This window comes from Bombus affinis, chromosome 14, assembly GCF_024516045.1.
Source record: "Bombus affinis isolate iyBomAffi1 chromosome 14, iyBomAffi1.2, whole genome shotgun sequence".
In the NCBI taxonomy this organism is placed as follows: Eukaryota; Metazoa; Arthropoda; class Insecta; order Hymenoptera; family Apidae; genus Bombus; species Bombus affinis.
In genome coordinates, this window is record NC_066357.1 from 7,125,039 (window position 1) to 7,143,457 (window position 18,419).

Below are 18,419 nucleotides of genomic sequence, written 5' to 3' on the forward strand. Positions count from 1 at the left end.
TTGTCGGTGGGTAAATGCAAAATCGATAGTCTCCGGGGTTTCTCCATGGTGTGCAGGGCAAGGTGGATCGGCTTCTCGAGGTCGAAAACTGAATAGCCTCGATGTCACCAGTGGCAAATGGTTATTAATAACGAATCGATCGTGCTCGAAAGTAGTCGCGGGGCTGGATGAAAAGCCAAGCCATTTTAAAAAGGGACAGCAACTTGTTCGAGCCTTTTAATCGCGGGATAGAGAAGCTGAAAAGCTCTGAGGATACTCGAATCACGGTCGATTCGTTCCCGTAAATAAGTCCCGGGTGCCCCTTGGATTCGTATTTGTGGCTCGGTCTACGCTTATTCGCGACCATTTTCCATGTCCCGAATTGTTCGTTGTTAACCAGTTTACATAATCGTGGCAAACATCGTCAACTGAACGGTGGCATACGGTCACCAAGGCTGATCAATAGGAAAATCATGAATAGTTAGTTCCCATTCGAGTGCAAGAATTCGGGGATCGGAGATCGGTGACTGGCTGTGACTGCGATCAATGATAATTAGGCCAAACGGTTACTTCGAATCCATTAGCGGCTGCACGCAGGAATTACACGTCGGATTTAACGCGAATGTCGGGCGTACCGTTGATCCCTACAGCGCCCCCTCTCCGTCATGAAAAGGTCCTCGTAACGCTTAATGGCAGGATCAAATCCAATACATATTCAGGGACATCGGTTAAATCAATTCCACCGATATCGTTTTGTTTGACTAGTCCAGGTATCTATACAGGCTGCAGCTCGTTCGCTGATCGACCGAGCGATCTCTAGGGTGGCCTGCTTCCAAATTACACGCTTCCTTTGGCGTTCAATTAAAAGTTTAACTACTGGGACTGCAGGATGCCTTGCTAAGAAAATACAACTACATACCTCGCAGCAATTCGGCTAGAGCTTCTAGAAGTAGGTGTTCCTCACAACGATTCCCTGTTCTTTCCCTTTTCCATTTGCCAAGACTATTCCTATTTCTTTAGGAAAACTTTACACTCGGTTTCTGCTTATGCATACCTCTTCCTCTATTCCTCAGCCTCGATCTAATTCTACCTTATTTCCACTTGACCCTTCGGTCTATCTCAGTGTACCGTAATGGAGAAAAAGAGCGAGAAATCGTTTTCTCGAGGTACTGCAGATTGATTTATGGGATCAGGCATCGCGACCATCATCCAGCTGACTCGACTGAGGAACGCGACGACGGATAATCGAAGATCATTCAGAAGTTTCGCGAACTATCGAGAGTTTCCTAGCAGCTTCCGAGCGGTTTATTACCAGATGGTGAACTACCGTTTCCCAACTTCCGCTTATGCGAGTTAATCGCACCATTCCAGCCAATCGCGAATTAATCGTTGAGTCTTGGATCTCGACACCTCTTTGTTTTTTAAGAGGAACGATCTGTGAATTTGCCAAGCGTTTATTTAAGGAGAATGACCCGCGTACACTCTTCATATTTGCTGATATTAAAAATGTTGACGGTACACTGGAGAATGACGAGTATTTAGACGAGAATGCAGAAGGACGAGAAGGGGCCATTCGAATAAACGAAAGACGAGGACGTGTGAATGAAACGAAATTTTAAGGAACTGTTCTGCCGTAGAACTTTCAAAACGTTGTTTTTCCTTTTATACTTTTTCTAAAACATAAATTTTCGAAACCATGTCTTTAAAAGGATTTTTTCACGTTACTGAAGTTAATGAAGCTATAGAAGTTAAAGGAAACGGCCTCTTAAGGAGATATTCTAGTCCACAACTTGAAGCTATGTAACAGAATTATATAACTATACTTATACTAATTAAAAATTCTTTTGGTTTTTTCAATTTAGATAAGTAGGATGGCAAGCAAAAATCTTTTAACCCTTTGCAATTCGATTTATATTGGACATTTTAACGCAATTGGATCATGCTCCGTCGGTTAAATTAAATTAAATTAGATTCTACTTTGTTGTGTCTCAATCAAATTAAGTCTGGGTATAAAGTAATCGATTTTATATACAGAAATAAAAAGAATGGAACGAGACACCATATCGACTACAACTCGAGAAACGTCTCAAGATTCGCTTAACTGTAACTATTTTTATTCAAGGAAAACGGTGAATATTCTTCAACCATAGATAAATATATGTACAAAATCTGGCACCAAAAGCTTCTACGATCTATTTAGAAAGAAATCGTAAAGTAGATCTGAAAGATACTCCATATTAGAATACGTCCTTAATGTAAAATCCAAGAGAGAGGTCACGCTGTGAAATCAAAATTAGACCGTGGAGATGATCCGGTATATTGAATAGAGTAGCGAGATGCTGCCGGTCTGTTATAACGTTTAAAAGTTTCAAATCAATGACAGAATCAGACACGTACAGAAACAGTTAAAAATACTTGCACTGGTCGGATTTCTGCCAAACAGAGTGAATAATCCTTGCAATATACACGAGGATAGTTTAAATTTCTCGGTGTTCCCTAGGGTCTGAAAATTTACCGTGAACTTCTGTGAACGTTTCGTGACTACACGTATGTGTCGCTATATCTAATGGTAAGAAACGACCACCGCAAAAGTTAAAGGTTACTTGCACAAAGGGAGCATTACAGAGTGATCAGAGATTAATTCTGCAGGAGTTGGGGAAGGCGGTCGAAAATCTAAGCGAGGCCGCATCCGAAAATCTGAAAATTTTTCATCCGTGTTCCGCTTTACCACTCTCCTCAAAAGCGGGATAGAGATGTAGCTTTCAAGATGAATAATTCATCAGTGATGCATCTTCCTTATGAGCGTATTATATTGTCGTCGCAAAATTTGGCGAATTCAAGAAGATTTCATTTTTGCGAAGATTAAATCGCTGAATGACAGATTAAAATTTACGTATAATGGCTGTTCCTCTGGCCGAGTCCTCTTGCAATTGAATTGAAATTACTGACATTTTACAAGTTATCTGTACAGTACCCGAACCTCGATTATCCGAATGTTCCAATATCCGAACGTTCTAGTATTTGAATATTATGTTATATGAACACGAGACGTCTACTGTACAAATATAATAAGATCTCGATTAACCATATTAATCAATTTTGGGGCATACTGGAGAATCCAATTTTTCCGATAATCGAACGACCAAAATTATTGCTGCGTATCATGTATAAAGATATATAATTTACTATAATTTAATAATATAATAAATTTTAATAACCGATTTAATAATAATTAATTTCTAATCTGCCCTTCTAATCTTTCTCAATTGACAAGTTAGAAATTTTTAAAAAAATTAGTAATTCCGTAGCATTATTACTTTCCTTTTATGTTTCGTGCCATCTATAGGTTGTTTCTGTTGCTACAAAGTCGAAGAAAAAGTATGTATAACCTGTAATTTGTAACTCAATAACCCTCTATTAGCTGATAAATTATTGCAAACGGGTCCAGGCGTCGAAAGTAAAAACAACTTAAATTGAAGAAACTTTGATTAGTTGCTCCATCGAGTAAATCTTTTAGTAAAGTGTACGCTTCCAAGAACGAGCCGGAGAGTCTTTCATAAGTTGTTTTATGCTTGTTGCTTCCTAGTAATATCTCTTGCACTAGGTCATGGTACAGTGCGTTTCAGACCGCTTGCGCCTTGGGGACAAAGTTTGATAACTTGCATCCAAGAAACATAGCAAATAACTTGTCAAACGGACACGTACCGCGTAATATGTTTCAAAGATAACGAAACAACTCGAAATAAAACTATATATATACAACTTTCGTGGAGAATCAACTAGAAAGAAACGATATCAACGAGGCGTTTCGCTTTTATACGGGCAATTCGATATTTAGTAGAGTGGCGGTTTCATTTAACGCGACTCCCTGCTCCGTTGTAGCGGTCGAGCAGCAATTTCCAGGGGAATTCAACGTATTCCGTGGTTTCTGCGTTGTTGTAAATTAAATAAATCCAACGCGTGTCCAATTCTACGCAAATTTTCACCTTTAGTACGACGAAATTCTCGTGTGCGCGTTTGTTTGTCAGAACGACGCGCGCGTTTGTGCAATTTTCGCTTTGAAGTCACAAAGCAGTATCTCATGGCGGTGAACGCAATATGAAAGCAAGCTTTTAATTTTGATATTTGAAGAGAACATAATAAGACGCTATATATTACTGTTATTTTTTTTATTGAATAACTCGTAGTCCCTGGCCATTAGGATCACATGCAGAAATTTCACTTTTTGAATTATGGTCTGTCATATGTACCTATATCGTTGGATATAAAATTACGGATAAATCAAGCTGCAATAATTTTGTCCTTCATGATCATTACACAGCGGGAAACAAAAGTATTCGTACAGGTAGTTTATTGTAGACGTAAAAAGAAAAATATTTTCTTTATTAGTCAAATATATGTACGCAATTGTTATATGTGTGTTGATGATTATGAAAGTAGCCTAAAAGTCAAGAATCGAAACAAAATGAGCATATCGCCTATCTTTCGTTGCATCTATTGCAATAATCTGAAACCATCATTGCAAAGTAACAAAAACTAAACATTTGTACTGACTTGTTTGTTGCGTCGTTAAATAGAATTCAATTACGTCATACACAAAACTATGAATAACTGAAAACGAAAAATGTATGACTTAGGCCACTTTCATAATCACCGGCACATGTGATATGCAAACGTCATATGGCGTCAAAGGAACATTTTAACGATCGCTTGAGGGGAGGTAGGGAAATATACATAGAATCGGATTACGGACAGTTAAGCCTTATAATGTTTCCCAAAGTAATGAGAATATAAAAGTTTCTAACGCAAGATTATGTAAAGTTTATTGGAACGAATATGAGCTATGATAAGAACAAGAGGAAAACACAAATTATTGACGTTTCAGCAATTAACGATAATTAATAATAACAATACGCAAACAGAATTTAGGAAGTAATCAAGATAAAATACATCTGCATACATGAGAATTGATTCAGTCTTCAATATGTAATTAACGTTAATAAACATTGCTCCTACAATTCGTTCACGTTTTTCAACTTTCCGTTGACCGTAACTGCTTATCCATTTACACGAAGGCGTGAATTGTAACAAAATCTACTCTTCTACATACTTGATCAAAAAAGCCGTAGCCTTATGAAAGCGGAAGAGAATAATAATTCTTTGGTGTAACAAATTATCTCGGTATAAAGTTGATCGGTCGTCAAGCAAAATTCAGACGGGGAATGGATGGCAATTTCGATCCGCGAACCATGGTTTACTCGAGTAACGTGGAAGAATGGGTTAGAAACTCTTGGCCCTGGGTGAATTACGGCTCAAAGCCGTGCATTAAAGTAAATTACGACTCACCGCGTCGCAAATGATCCGAGAAAGGCAAAAGAAAGAAAGGAAAAAAGATGAGCAGAGGCACGGAACGAGTGTAGATCGGCTTTCTGTTAACGATCCCTTTGTTATCGCGCGAAAAGTCAAATTTACATTTTGCCCTGACCGCCTCTGACACGTTATCAATATCTTCCTTTCTCGTGCGTTTATTCTGAAGGAATTTGTCTGTGGTGGATGATCCTCGGACCTTTGACCGGCATGAAAAGGATGAAATCTATCTCTGGTCCACCGAGTAACCGTATTAAACATTTAATTTATCGTCGACCATGCGTGATAACCAATAAATTATCCTCGCTAGAAACGCAGACGGAGCAACATGTGTTAGTGAAGTGTTGCAAATGACTATCTGTCGAGATTCCTAGAAAGTCGAGGAAAGTTAACCTTACCAAATGATATAAAATTGAGCGTGAAGCATTTACAGTAGCGTACAAAAGGAAATTTCATTTCATTTTTCAATTTAATTTCATATTTCAATTTAATTTATTAAGCGGGTTAAGTACCCATTTCAGTATACAAAGTATGGCATACAAAGTCGTAAGAAGACACAGAATAAACAAGTAACAATAAAGAAGAAAGAAAAATGAAATGGGGGGAAAAAGGAAAAGTTAAAGTTTGTGATGGGACAAACTAGTTTAAGAGATAAATGGTACTAAAGGATACCATAATTTTACAAAGTGAAATTATATTCGACCAGAATAATGAATGAATTACGCTCTAAAATGGATTATCGTTGTCGGCATTCAGAGAGTACAAAACTGAAATTTTCTTCTTTCCATCACTGTACATCCCTGCAACAACAGCTTAGTCTTCCATTTAACGATTTCACAATTACGGATGCAGTTTTAGAGAGGAGAATAGATAGAAGGAGAACACGTGTTAAATGCAATCTTGTCCCCAGCCATTCAACCCCATTGGTATTTTCATTCGTCATTGACCGTACGGAAACTAGAGCGTGGCGTAAATTCGCCGAGAGAAGACACGGTCACCGGTCGCCAAGGCCTTGCCCCGACGTCGGGGCGTTTGGCGCCGAGACGTCTGCAAACCTCCAAAGACCATCAGAGAGAAAGCTCTCCGTAGACGATTCTCCACCTCGTACCTAAAGCCAGATATAAATCGAGCAAGCCACGCAACTGTTTTGCCACGAGTCCCCATCTTTTCTCTCTCGCCTCGTCGTTGAGTCTCGTTGACTCATCCGCATTCGCGTACACACTGCCTCGCGTTCACCACGTGTTGCCGTCTTTGACGTCACATACTGACGTCGTCGACCACGATGCAATAGCTGCAACTGCGACGATGATGGAGTAGAGACGTCACGTTAATCCTCGTGGTATGTTTATGCACCACGTTCTAGCTATTGGATAATTATGAACTATCAAGCGTCGCCGATAAAAGAGAAGGAAAAAAGAAATCCATCATTTTACGTCACACATAAAGGGAGACTACAGAGATAGGAAAACCGATGGAAGAAGACGAGCTTTCTAGGCATTCTATGGAACACCGATGACGTCAAACGAAGCTCTTCTTGTCTTACGATGACGTTTTAGGATTCCAGCAATAATGAGATTTCTTGCCCTTTCTAGATTGCCTCGACAGTTTATCAGAGGTATTAGTTGCTCCAAGCCTTTTTCCCCATTTAGTAATTTAACGTGATGTGCCTGCGAATGCGATGCTCTGAGAAAGTCACCCGATGATTCTGTTTGATCACGCTTGCGGTGCACGATTTTTCGCTCGTTTCTCTATTGACTTATCGATCCGCCGCTTTTTACAGCATCGCCCGAATGCATCAGATATGTGACAAGAAGTGTCCTAACACTATGGACAACAGTGTATATACGCAGTGAATTTTCACAGAATTTTATTTTATTATTCTATGTTTCTTTCTTAGTTTTTCACGAAGAATCACTCCGTACTTTCTTCTGCATATTATTCTGTATACCACTTCGTCCGGATCAAATATTTCCCGATAATTGCAAGACTTACTATCATAATCGCATAGGTCAGTTCACGGCTACTTTTCATAAAATTCCTGAATTTATTATTATAAGAAATTACCCTTTACCAAATCATGGAAAAGTTAATTCTCGACAAAATAAATGATACCTTTAAGTAGAAATACGTGTGACTAAACAGAAATTCTCAAAATCTACACTTCCATTATAACTAAAGCCATCAATCGTCGACCACTAAGCTCGAATCAAGCAGTTTCCGAAACGATATCGAAAAAGCGCACGACTTCTTTCATGTTTGATCTGGGGCGCCAGTGGGTAACGCGATTGATCGTTTAATGCCGTTCGTTTGAACGAGTACGAGCGTCATGAGTGCATTTCCGGTCGCGTATCGGACGGTAGCAGGCCGCGATAAACTTTTTAACGTGGATCTGCCTCGGCAATTGGCGTTTCGCCGATTCCCCGCGTGCAAATTCATCCCGACGCCGCGCCGTTGTTGAACGGCCATCGATTTCCGGTTTGGCATGTCGCGCACGCTGACCCGATTGCCAAACAGAAATGCATTCGGCGCACGTTTCGCTGTCATTAGAACGTAAACTCCGATAGCTCATTTACGAGCGTCAGCCCAATCAGAGGAGAATCTTCCGCTTGTTCGTTTCAACCCTCGCTACAACCGCCCCCTCTAGCGGCAACAATGACCGGAAATCACGTTCGGTTCCTGTTTCGTTAACGGACTAGGCCTTTCATCCTTGATGGGACTTTGCTGGCATCTTGAACGGGATTCGATCTTTCTTCACGGATGTACCATTTTCATAGTCCGAGTCAAGATATAACCAGATTGTAAAATGGGTACGGAAATGTACGTAACATTGAATTCGTTAATTGAATATAATTAGATGTTTACAAATTTAATTAATAACAAAAATCCAACAACATATATGAGATCTTTACTATATATTCTCTTTCCAGCTTCGAAAATCCTGCTCAAAAGATTTATTTACTAAGTTAATAATTAACTAGGACCAACCCATAAATGTATTTGTTTTCGATAGAACTGGTCTGAAATTTTAGTGCATTATTTCTCTTTCACGGCACCATTTATAGGCGTCATTCGTTTATTATGCGAAGCTCTAAAAACCAATGCAGTGTAAAGACGGGCTTAATTACGGTAAGATTAAGTCCACGCCAATCCTTGAGAATGATTCTTTAATTTACGATCTCGCTGTCTTGACCCAAGCTATACATCATTGAGAATAATCGTGGCAATAAAGTAAAGGTATCAAAAAAATGGCACGATGTCAGTGATCTTAATTCTCGTGTGCAACGAGCTTCATAGATATAAATAGAACGATCAAGGAGGGAGAAGTTCTCTATCTGGGATATGGACTTGCTATACTAAATTGGCAATTCGATGAAAGCGTTCTTGGTTGATTAGTGGAGGTGAAGGTCAATGGCATACTTCAACAATTGTTCGTAGAGTAGTTACGGATTACTACGAGTTGGAGCTCGTGGAAACAAATGAATACATGGACAGGGAAACAAAAAGGAATCGGAAGAGAAAGTGCAAGGGGTAACATTAATCAACAGTTCAGAGAGTGCAGAGGAAACATAGAAACTTCCCCTAAAGACGTCGTCTTCTATATAGCCTGACTTCCTGGCCAACAGCACGTAAACCCAGGCATTGATAAATCCCCTTTTACCATAGTCCCCGACCTCGCTTCGTTTTATTAATCTCCCGTTTGTTTCGCATTAAAAACAGAGACAGATTACAAATTGCTTCTGCTTAATAATAATAATAATTTATTAATAATAATCTGGCCAGCTTTACTTCATAAAATGCACGAGAGATTTTTTGCGTAATTACGTGGAAGTACAAGCCAATAATTTCTAGCTCGTGATCGTGTCTGAAACAACTATTAGGTTCACTGGGGAGTTCTATCGTTTTTCCTCTTTCAAAGGAAAGGAATCGATCGAAGAAATTGTAACAGTAAAATCAAGTTTTCGACGTAATTTTATTTCTATTATCGCAAATGTATGAAAAGGATTTAATTATAATTGGATATATTTGAAGGTTTGTCCGGGTAGGCATTGCTAGGTTTACATCGAAATGTGTTGATAATACGCGAAAATTGAAATTAATTTCAGAAAAAGTTAAGAACAAATTTAGCTAAACCTATTTTGTCAAACATTTCAAAGTGTCGTTTTTGGACACGTGCTATATTTCAACTCACCGATTCAGTTGTTTTTATTCAAATTTATTTCACTGCTGTTGAATTTTTTTCATGCTACTACATCGATTTTTTATAATTTGTGTTCTGCTGATTAAAGTATATTTAATTTGTGGAAATTTCCAAATAAACTGTGATATAATATTGCAAAATATAAAGCCCAGAAATCATAAGAAGCATCATTGATAACCAGCATGTTAAAAGTAAATAACGCATCGACCAATGTTTATTCGAAACAATGTGCAACTTCGATGAAGAATAAAGATTGAATTAATACACCGTGTCAGTTTGAAGAGACTATTATCCAACGAATAATTTACCTGAACCGTAATATAATGTCAATGTTCGTTTTCATTGGATTTGCTTTACAAACGTTCGTTCATCGTAAATGTTAAATATTTTCCCTTCTATTCCCCTTCAAATTCAAGATCTCGAATAACGATTAAAACCGTACTTGAATAATGCAAGCTGCCCCGCTAAGATCAGTTTCCGATACGTAGCAGCTCAACAGCTTATCGATTAAAATCAAATCGGAATGAATAATACAGAGAGCATTGAATTGTTTTATAAAGATTTCTCTCGTTTCGTGGTTCGAAGGGAAGAAAGAAGCTGATGTTCCGAGCCCATAAATCGGAGCTGCAACTTCTTGACGATTCGTAATCAAACGATTGCGATTCGAAAAGAACTCTCCAACACAACGACCCGGTGCAATCGTGAAAAGAGATCGAGCATTAAAGAGTTAATTAGCAAAGTTTCCAGGCCGAATTCTATTAAACTGCCGGATTTTGTAGAAGAAGAACGGAAATCCTCGAAAACTGACTTTTCCGTTCTAAAAGATTTCGTTTTACGATTAAATCGCGGATATTTTTACATCTTTAGGAAATTTCAAAGTGCAAACATTCCCAGAATGGATATTGTCTGTTATAGAACTAATTTTTATTCGTCTCCCAATTCTTTAGTTACGTTCATAAAAATGGGTAAACATCTGCAGTCTATTTATGACGCTCGCGATTTTGAGAAATTGCTCCAGAATGAATAAATAATAAATAATGAATAAATTTCGATTGAACTTGAGAAGCTAAAGCGTAACTCTGTGTAAGAGAAATTAATAATGTTTTTCCAATGTCAAACGCTTGCAAAAATGCAGAACAAGAGAGAATGTTTTACACGTCATCGCATAAAATTTCCTGCTCATGTTTTCTCGATGAAACCAATATGTTTCTTCTGCTTTAGCTTTTACGTCGTAGCACCTGCTTTCCGTTTTTTGCAAGAATTTCTCCGTAGGTTCGAGTATCGTCGAGAACACAAATAGAATTTAACGAGCACTCTACTTATCGTTTATAATGCGGTACAAGAATCCCATCGTTATACCCTGTGTCTACAGCCGCTTTTTCTTCTATCGAATTAACATGTTTCCCGCGTAACTCAAGTAGTTTCGTAAAATATATTCACCCCCATTCATAAGTACCGCAATACTTACGAAAATTTCAGTAAATCTGGCAAATTATTGAAACCTTCAAGAATTATCTCTTTTCCTGCGTATATTTATTGCGTCTTTTGGTAACTATTCTCGTTAATTTTTACATTCATATTATTATTCGTATTTCTCGTTATTAGAATCCATATATACTATACATTAACGATTGTATAACGCAGATTCTTGACAATTCTGAAAATTGAAAAATTGTAACCAATTACTTATTTCCCTGGCAATCTAGATCGATTATCACGTTTCATACGAGACTGACAAATGTTCCAATATTATAATATTATAATATGAACGGAAATATAAGTATATATGTAGGTATATCTCAAAAGAAGAAAGTCTCTCATAAATAATTCCACGTAGCTATCCCCGATGCCAATTACGCAACTATTTCTTGAAGAGCTTGCTGCAGTGCAAGAAACGGCACAAGTAACAGATACGATTTCCTCGTTCGCGCAAAATCTCAAACCACGTCTAAAGTTTTCAATTTTATACGAATGATATTATGGTGGGTTGAAGTCGGTGATTCTAGCAGACGAAGCCAGGATCACGACGTACGAACCGTCCAAAGTGGGAAACGAGGGAAGACGGTGGATACTCGTGAAACTCAAGGCACGTTTCTATCCCCTTGTTCCTGCCTTCTCTGTGCTTCGTGCCTGTCAAGAGGTAAACGATTCTCGGCGAAACGCCGCGAGAACCGATTTAAAGGGTCCTTTTGAGACACGGTCTATCGTGAGTGGATATGTTTCTCGTAGGCCACATGCAACCAACGACGCGAAAATCGATGCACCGTATTGCCCTGCATTTCAATATGCTGCCGTAAAAAGAAAAGAAATATGGTCACATATATGTACACGTCTATATAAATATACATGCGTAAATACGTAAATATATATATATATATATATATAGGAAGAGAAATGACATAAGCATTCAGAGGGGACGCTGGCAGCCAGAATATAAAGTTATCGACTGGCGCGATCCAAATTCGTCGCTCGCCCTTAACAAGATTTTCACGGACCAGATGAATTTTCATGGCCGCTTGGCAATCCCGTAATAGCGATCGCATAAAGAAGCCGCGTCTACAAATTACATTTCCTTCGAGTCTCTCGTTTACGATAATTTAATTAAGGAATAAACAAATGCTCTCTGCGCGTTTGCTGTTCGTAGGCGGTGAATCCCAATGCTCTTTGCTTCGTTTCGATGATTGCTGTTTCGCAGCATATACTTTTTCATTTATTAAGCACTTGAAACCTCGTGCAAGCTGCATTTTAGCTGCACAAGCATCGATAATATTTCTACACACAAAGAGCACATGACTAGAGTAAAGCATAAATATTTGCATAAATAAGGAATACGTAACCACACTAGTGCACGATATTTGCACAGATAAAAAGTACATAAATTTCTTGCACAGACGATTCGATAAATTCTTGCTTCAATAGATATTTCGTCGAATACGAATTTTCTATCCCTTTTATCGAAAAACGACATTCCTCCTATTGACCACTGCCAAATTCCTTCCTTTGATTGATTTCCAATTGAGAACGGTATTCGTCAAACAGCAGTTCGCGAAAGTACGTAACAAATAATAAATCTGCAATACACGAAATATACTAATAGAATAAATATGTTGTTAAAAACGTTAACGTTGTTAAAAACGCACAACGTCGAGTATTGATATACTATACTACGGCTTCTGAATTCCAATTTTTACGTATTGGGTTGGCAACTAAGTGATTGCGAATTTTTTTATTACCACCTAATGACAAAATCCGCAATCACTTAGTTGCCAACCCAATATTATACGATCGCGCTTTACAATCAATTTCCGTCATAAATGGAGAAATGAAACAAATACCTTGTACCATTTATGTTCGGCGTTTGTTATGCGCATACGTAGCCGACAAATTGTCGTGCGTCGCTTTTACGACAGCATCGTTTCATTATGTGCCGCCTAGTTGCAAACAATAGGAGTCGACGTCAATCGGAAAATATCATATCCTGTTCAGACCAATCGTATAAATGCAATGCCACAGATTGAAGAAATTTACTGAATCAATATCGCGTACCAAACATGGTTATCGATAATTATTATAAACTCGTTGTTTGGAGGCAAAAATTTAACCAAAACCGAGGATCGTTCTTTTTCCTCGCAACACGTAGCAAGTTCTCAGCAAACAACGATAACACGATAATCTAGCACCGAAATGAAGTTTCATTGCATTTCCCTCCGAGCACGAAAACAGTTTTCCTTTCGGTTATAGGCGGCTGGAGTAATGGGATCACGCGAATACATAATCTATCCCTTCACCGCTCTAGATAAGAAATAAAAAGAGAATAAAAGGAAACTGGATCGAGTACGAAATTCTGTTCCTTGGCTCGATCGTAAATACAATTTTGCGACGAAAACTCAAAACAAAAATCGTCGAACTTTGTCTTGGAGCATGTCAAATTTTTTACTTTTTTTTTACTTATCGAATATTTTAGGCAACGACAGTTTGTCATTTATGACACAGTATCGCAGCTGGCCAGTTCTAATTTGATGGCCAGGGACTGCATTATAAGACATAATTTGTATCTTGACTTATCGTCGAATAAAAAATAAATGAAAAATAAATTCGTGTTTCACGAAACGAAAAATTCATCCGAAAGAAAACGTACCCATTGCACGGGTTTTCGCGTAAAAAATTAATGAGATTTATTAAACTGAACGAAATTGCAGAGGCATAAAAAAGCGCAAGACGTTAGTGCTTCCAAGTAATAAGAGTCAACAATTTCTAGTATCTACCTACGATAAGAAACAAGCCGATACTAACATTCATCTATGAAGGCATCAATTGCAAAAAGCTAAGACTCCCATTCTGACGACCCACTTTTCGCCTGATTCAGTTGCCTTCCCGACTTGTGTGTCTCGGAGCCTCGAGAGCTTCTTTCAATTTCAAGGAAAGAACAAATTAAGATTTAAACGTATACCGAACGATTAGATAGCATGAACGACGATCATCCCGAAAATCCAAATGCGATGTGAAAACAGGAGAAGAAACGTCAAGGATAGGCGGCGCGATATTACGTCGACTGCATGTTTGGAATAAGCGTACGAGTCACGTAAGCGGATTTTTAGTTTCGCAAGGATGAGCTTGACGCTGCCAGACGCGACGAACAAATTCCTTCGAAAAGCTGATAATCGTGATATAAGAACGATATGCAAATATTTGCTGTCATGCATTCATACGATTTATATCTACTGTGATGTTTAACGGATTTGTTAAGATTTGTTAACACGTTCGTTACAATAACGAATTGGGGCAAAACGTCCATCAAGATTACGTTTCCTTCCTCGTATAAAGTGTGTTTATATATTCATGCACATGTGTATATATATTACTATACTAAATACAATATATATAATAGACTGTAGAAATGGAACCTAGATAGAAATTTATTTTATTCACTGGACGTTATAAAGAGTGCTATACTTTGGATATTTCATGTATTTTTGTATATTATACTCAGCTTAGTCATTTTTGCATCCTTTAATTTCCCATGATTTGATAGAGATGCGTAGTCTATTAATAATATAATATATTTTATTAAGTAATTTCAAAGTTGAAAATTACATATAAATTAATCTTAAAGTATCATACATTTGCGATGCTGATATCGCGTTAATGTATTCATATATTGCGGATGTTTGTTTAAATTTAGATTGTTATGAATAATCACTAAAGAAATTTCCTTCATCCTCTAAGCATTATAACTTGTATTTCCTATATTCTGACGTATTATATAAATTCTGTACGTCTTGGTTCATTTAAATTTTCAACACACGATAGAACGCTATATAAAAACAGATCGAATATTCCAATACATTTCTCAAATGAAAACAGCTTTCAATTCTAGGTTGTCACAACATTCTAGTAGTAATAAGAATTCGAGAATGACATTAGCTGGAATGGAATTGATGCACAAAATTGATGGTATAAAAATATGATGCAATATAACTTTAACTACATATTATACAATCGATAGTATAATCCAACGAAATAGCCAAACTTTATAGCCTGTAAAATTAAAACCAAGAGCTTGAAATTCCGCGTGGATCGTTGAGAATAATACGGTAATTACGTTACCCCCTCGCGGATTTTGCCTGAAATACCACCAACTAAGAACGTAATACGTTCAATCGTCATTTGAGATCTTTATTATCTGCCTTTATCCATATAAATTGTAGCTAATCGATCGAAGAAATTCTCCTTACGATACGCGACAGCTTGTCTCCTGTTAAGACCATTAACTCTCCTCTGATTACGAAAAGAATGATTCGATCCGATCATGAATGAACGACATGTCTGTACGAGAATTATTTTCGGAGTTGCATAAGGGATGAAGTTTAGTATTGACACATTCTTCCGGGAAATCTCCTTCCTTTGCTATTCTTCGAAGAGATCGCAAGAAAACTGAAACTTCGTGCAAGTAGGAATTAAACGAAAACTTCAAACCTTTATTATCGAAGATTATTTCAAAATACAAACATACGCACAAAAGTTTGACATTAAATTGTATATTTTAACACCATAACTATCGAATCTAACAAAATAATGCGTTCCACATCTTTTTCTGCAATTACAATTTGTGCAATTACTAGGCCACACTGTCAAACGTATAATATGGCTACACTGTAGATGTAAAATTAATCATAAAAATGCTTTTCTTAGATAGGAGAGAGAGAGAGAGGATATTTAATTATCATGAAAGGGTGTCGCAACTTAAAAAGGATTGAAAAACACTAACCGCTTATGACGTCTACGTATTGCACGATTAAAGCTAAGACATAAATCTATGACGTAAATTGTCTATTTTGATAGATTCAGCAAGAGGATTATATCTAATTTGCGCGTCCATCCAACCGCAGCCCAATATCCATCTATAATTTAAAAAGCGAAAGCCGATAATCCACGGGAGAACGATATCCACCCACTCGACACTTTTTGCGATCGATGACAATTTGACTAGTGCTCGATTCTTCGATTTCACAATTTCCCATGTCAAATGTACGTTTATCGATAAATGTATAATTTAATATTGAGATTCCAAACTGTCGAAACTTCTTTTCTCGCATCTTCCAAGATTATTGAAGAAGCTTAGAAGGATAGAGCACGACTTCGAGAATGATGAACAAGAAACCACTGGAGAACCCAATAGCGACTAATAAAAATGCTGGAACGAATTGCTGCAAGTGAAGTTCTGTTTTGTATTCTTCGTCCTGTGCAGTTTGCGATGACATAGCGCGCAAGTTCTTTTCTAAAGCAATCTGGATCAGAAAATCCAATATTCCAAAATCGATGTATTTGTTGATCTCTCCGTTGAGGTGTTCCAAATGCGGGGATCCCTTCCAGGTAGCCAAAGCCAGAGGAAAACTGCATATCACATCTGTGGTTATGGTGTACGCCTGTGTCGTCTCGATAGCATCACTGCGCGAAGAATTTAACACTATGACCAACGCTAAAGAGGAATTCGTTCCGTTCAAAAGATCATAATATTGCCTTACGTACTCATCTTGATCAAATATCACAAATTTTTTTCGTACGCTTTTAACAATTTCATCCTGGTCAAATATTTCGAACAATCTCGCGAATGCCGCTGTCCCACCGATTTGAAACGACGATGAGATCAGTTCCTTCATCGTTTCGAACTTCAAGTCGGACATATTGATCAGTTGGTCGGCCAAAGAATCCACGTAAAGTTGCGTGAGAAATAAACCAAAGATGCACCACGCGAGGAAGTGAATTTTAGTTGAAAGTCTGGTGGGCTGACGCGCAGTAGAGACTCCAATTATCAGAGCAAATATATCTAAAAAGGAGAGATCACGAAATAAGAAGATTTTGACGACGCAACCCAATAATATAGATCCTCCTACTGCTGCCCAGACGTAATGCTGAAATGGCTGAACCAGTCCTTTCAGTGACACGTTAGGAACCTTTGGGACTAGCCACACCACTTTCGATGTGTCATACGAGCTCGAGTAATCTATATCCTCGTAAGACTGCTGTAAAATACGACCAATAACGAAGTCGGCGTTAATATCGTTATAGATGTACATTTGTACCTGTTCCGCATAGCTAGTATTATCGTTCCACACGACTTTTTCTCGCTCGATTTCCTGGCCTCTTAACGCTTCCTCTGTCAATGCTCCCTCGAATCCCGATAAACGCTTTGAATCATTTCCAACTATCACATATGGAGACTGTTCGAAGTAGGCTACCTTCAAAATACAACCGTTCGTCTTCGGCGCACTGATTTTCTTCAATTTACTCCAAGATTTGTCTTCACATTTGTCCAAGATAACTGGAGGAGATACGGTGCACATTTTACCGGGTTGAAAAGTGAGGCTACCAGCAGCGAGAACAGAATCACCAACTTTTGCTAGGATGACGACAGTAGCGATTCTTCGGGACCACATCAATTGCGTTACAACGCCAGCGTGCTCGAGGAAGCTTTCTTCGTCTTGAAACGAACTTATTAATATCGTAATAAAAGGACAAGCGCGATCGCAAGGTTCGAGTATGTAATGATTGTCCTCGAGACTGTTAGCGTTCTGCATCAGGACGATCGTGCTCAAGGCAGATTCGTGTGCCTCGAAGTCCAGGTCTACAGTGTGTTTGAAGATTGCGAAATAATTGTGAAGACTTCTCACGAACGACTGAACTATATTCTGGATACTTTCTTCGTTATCTATTGCTACGAAAGAAATCCTGCCTGGTCTGTGTATGTACTTTTCCAAGAAACTGTTGATGCAAGGTATCGACGTTAAAAACTCTTCTCGTTGATTCTCTTCGTCTAACATACTTTCAATGATCAATCTTCGATGACCTGATTCATTTTTCTTTTCGTACACGTCGGAATAGGTTTGAGGTACGACGATGGCCCGCGTAAGATGTAAGAAAGTAAAAACGAAGAGAAGCACGGTAAAACGGCGAAGGCACGACCGAGAGAGCGACATTCCTGTGAAGTTTCCACGAGGACAAAGGCTGTACTGCTCTTTGTGAGTGGTTCACTCGTGAGCAAGCAAGATAATCAAGGACTCGATGTTCTCTGTCAGATACCAATCGTCAAAGCGACCGTGAACTTATTACACAATATACCGTGAAACGATAACGAACTTTGATCAACATACATGGCGAAAACTCATTTTGTCCACGAAACAAAATCTATCTCCCATCGATGTAGATGTAACGAGTCGGAGGACCGGCCCCGGAGCAAGACTATTTTCCGAGTCGAAAATGAAATTCCTCTGTTTGCGTAGCAGTCGCATGTCGCATCCACGATGCAATAGAGCCTATGCAAATACTTGCAGCGCGCCAGCGATATTCGAAACAACATTTCAGTCATGCAATCATA

At 38.3% G+C, this 18,419-nt stretch overlaps 2 protein-coding genes across 5 annotated transcripts in view; one reads left to right on the forward strand and one right to left on the reverse strand.

The window, feature by feature from the left end:
* The window catches only part of LOC126924341 (dopamine receptor 2), an 81,546-nt gene that overhangs the window by 49,809 nt on the left and 13,318 nt on the right, over positions 1 to 18,419 (forward strand). The window lies entirely within an intron of this gene.
* LOC126924339 (uncharacterized) lies at positions 15,303 to 18,223 on the reverse strand. The gene has a single exon (XM_050738699.1). The coding sequence runs from the start codon at positions 18,019 to 18,021 to the stop codon at positions 16,150 to 16,152; it is 1,872 nt and encodes a 623-aa protein (XP_050594656.1). The 5' UTR covers positions 18,022 to 18,223; the 3' UTR covers positions 15,303 to 16,149.

Bases quoted from the DNA above. Each gene is read 5' to 3' on its own strand.
- LOC126924339 (XM_050738699.1), bottom strand. From the start codon at position 18,021: ATGTCGCTCTCTCGGTCGTGCCTTCGCCGTTTTACCGTGCTTCTCTTC.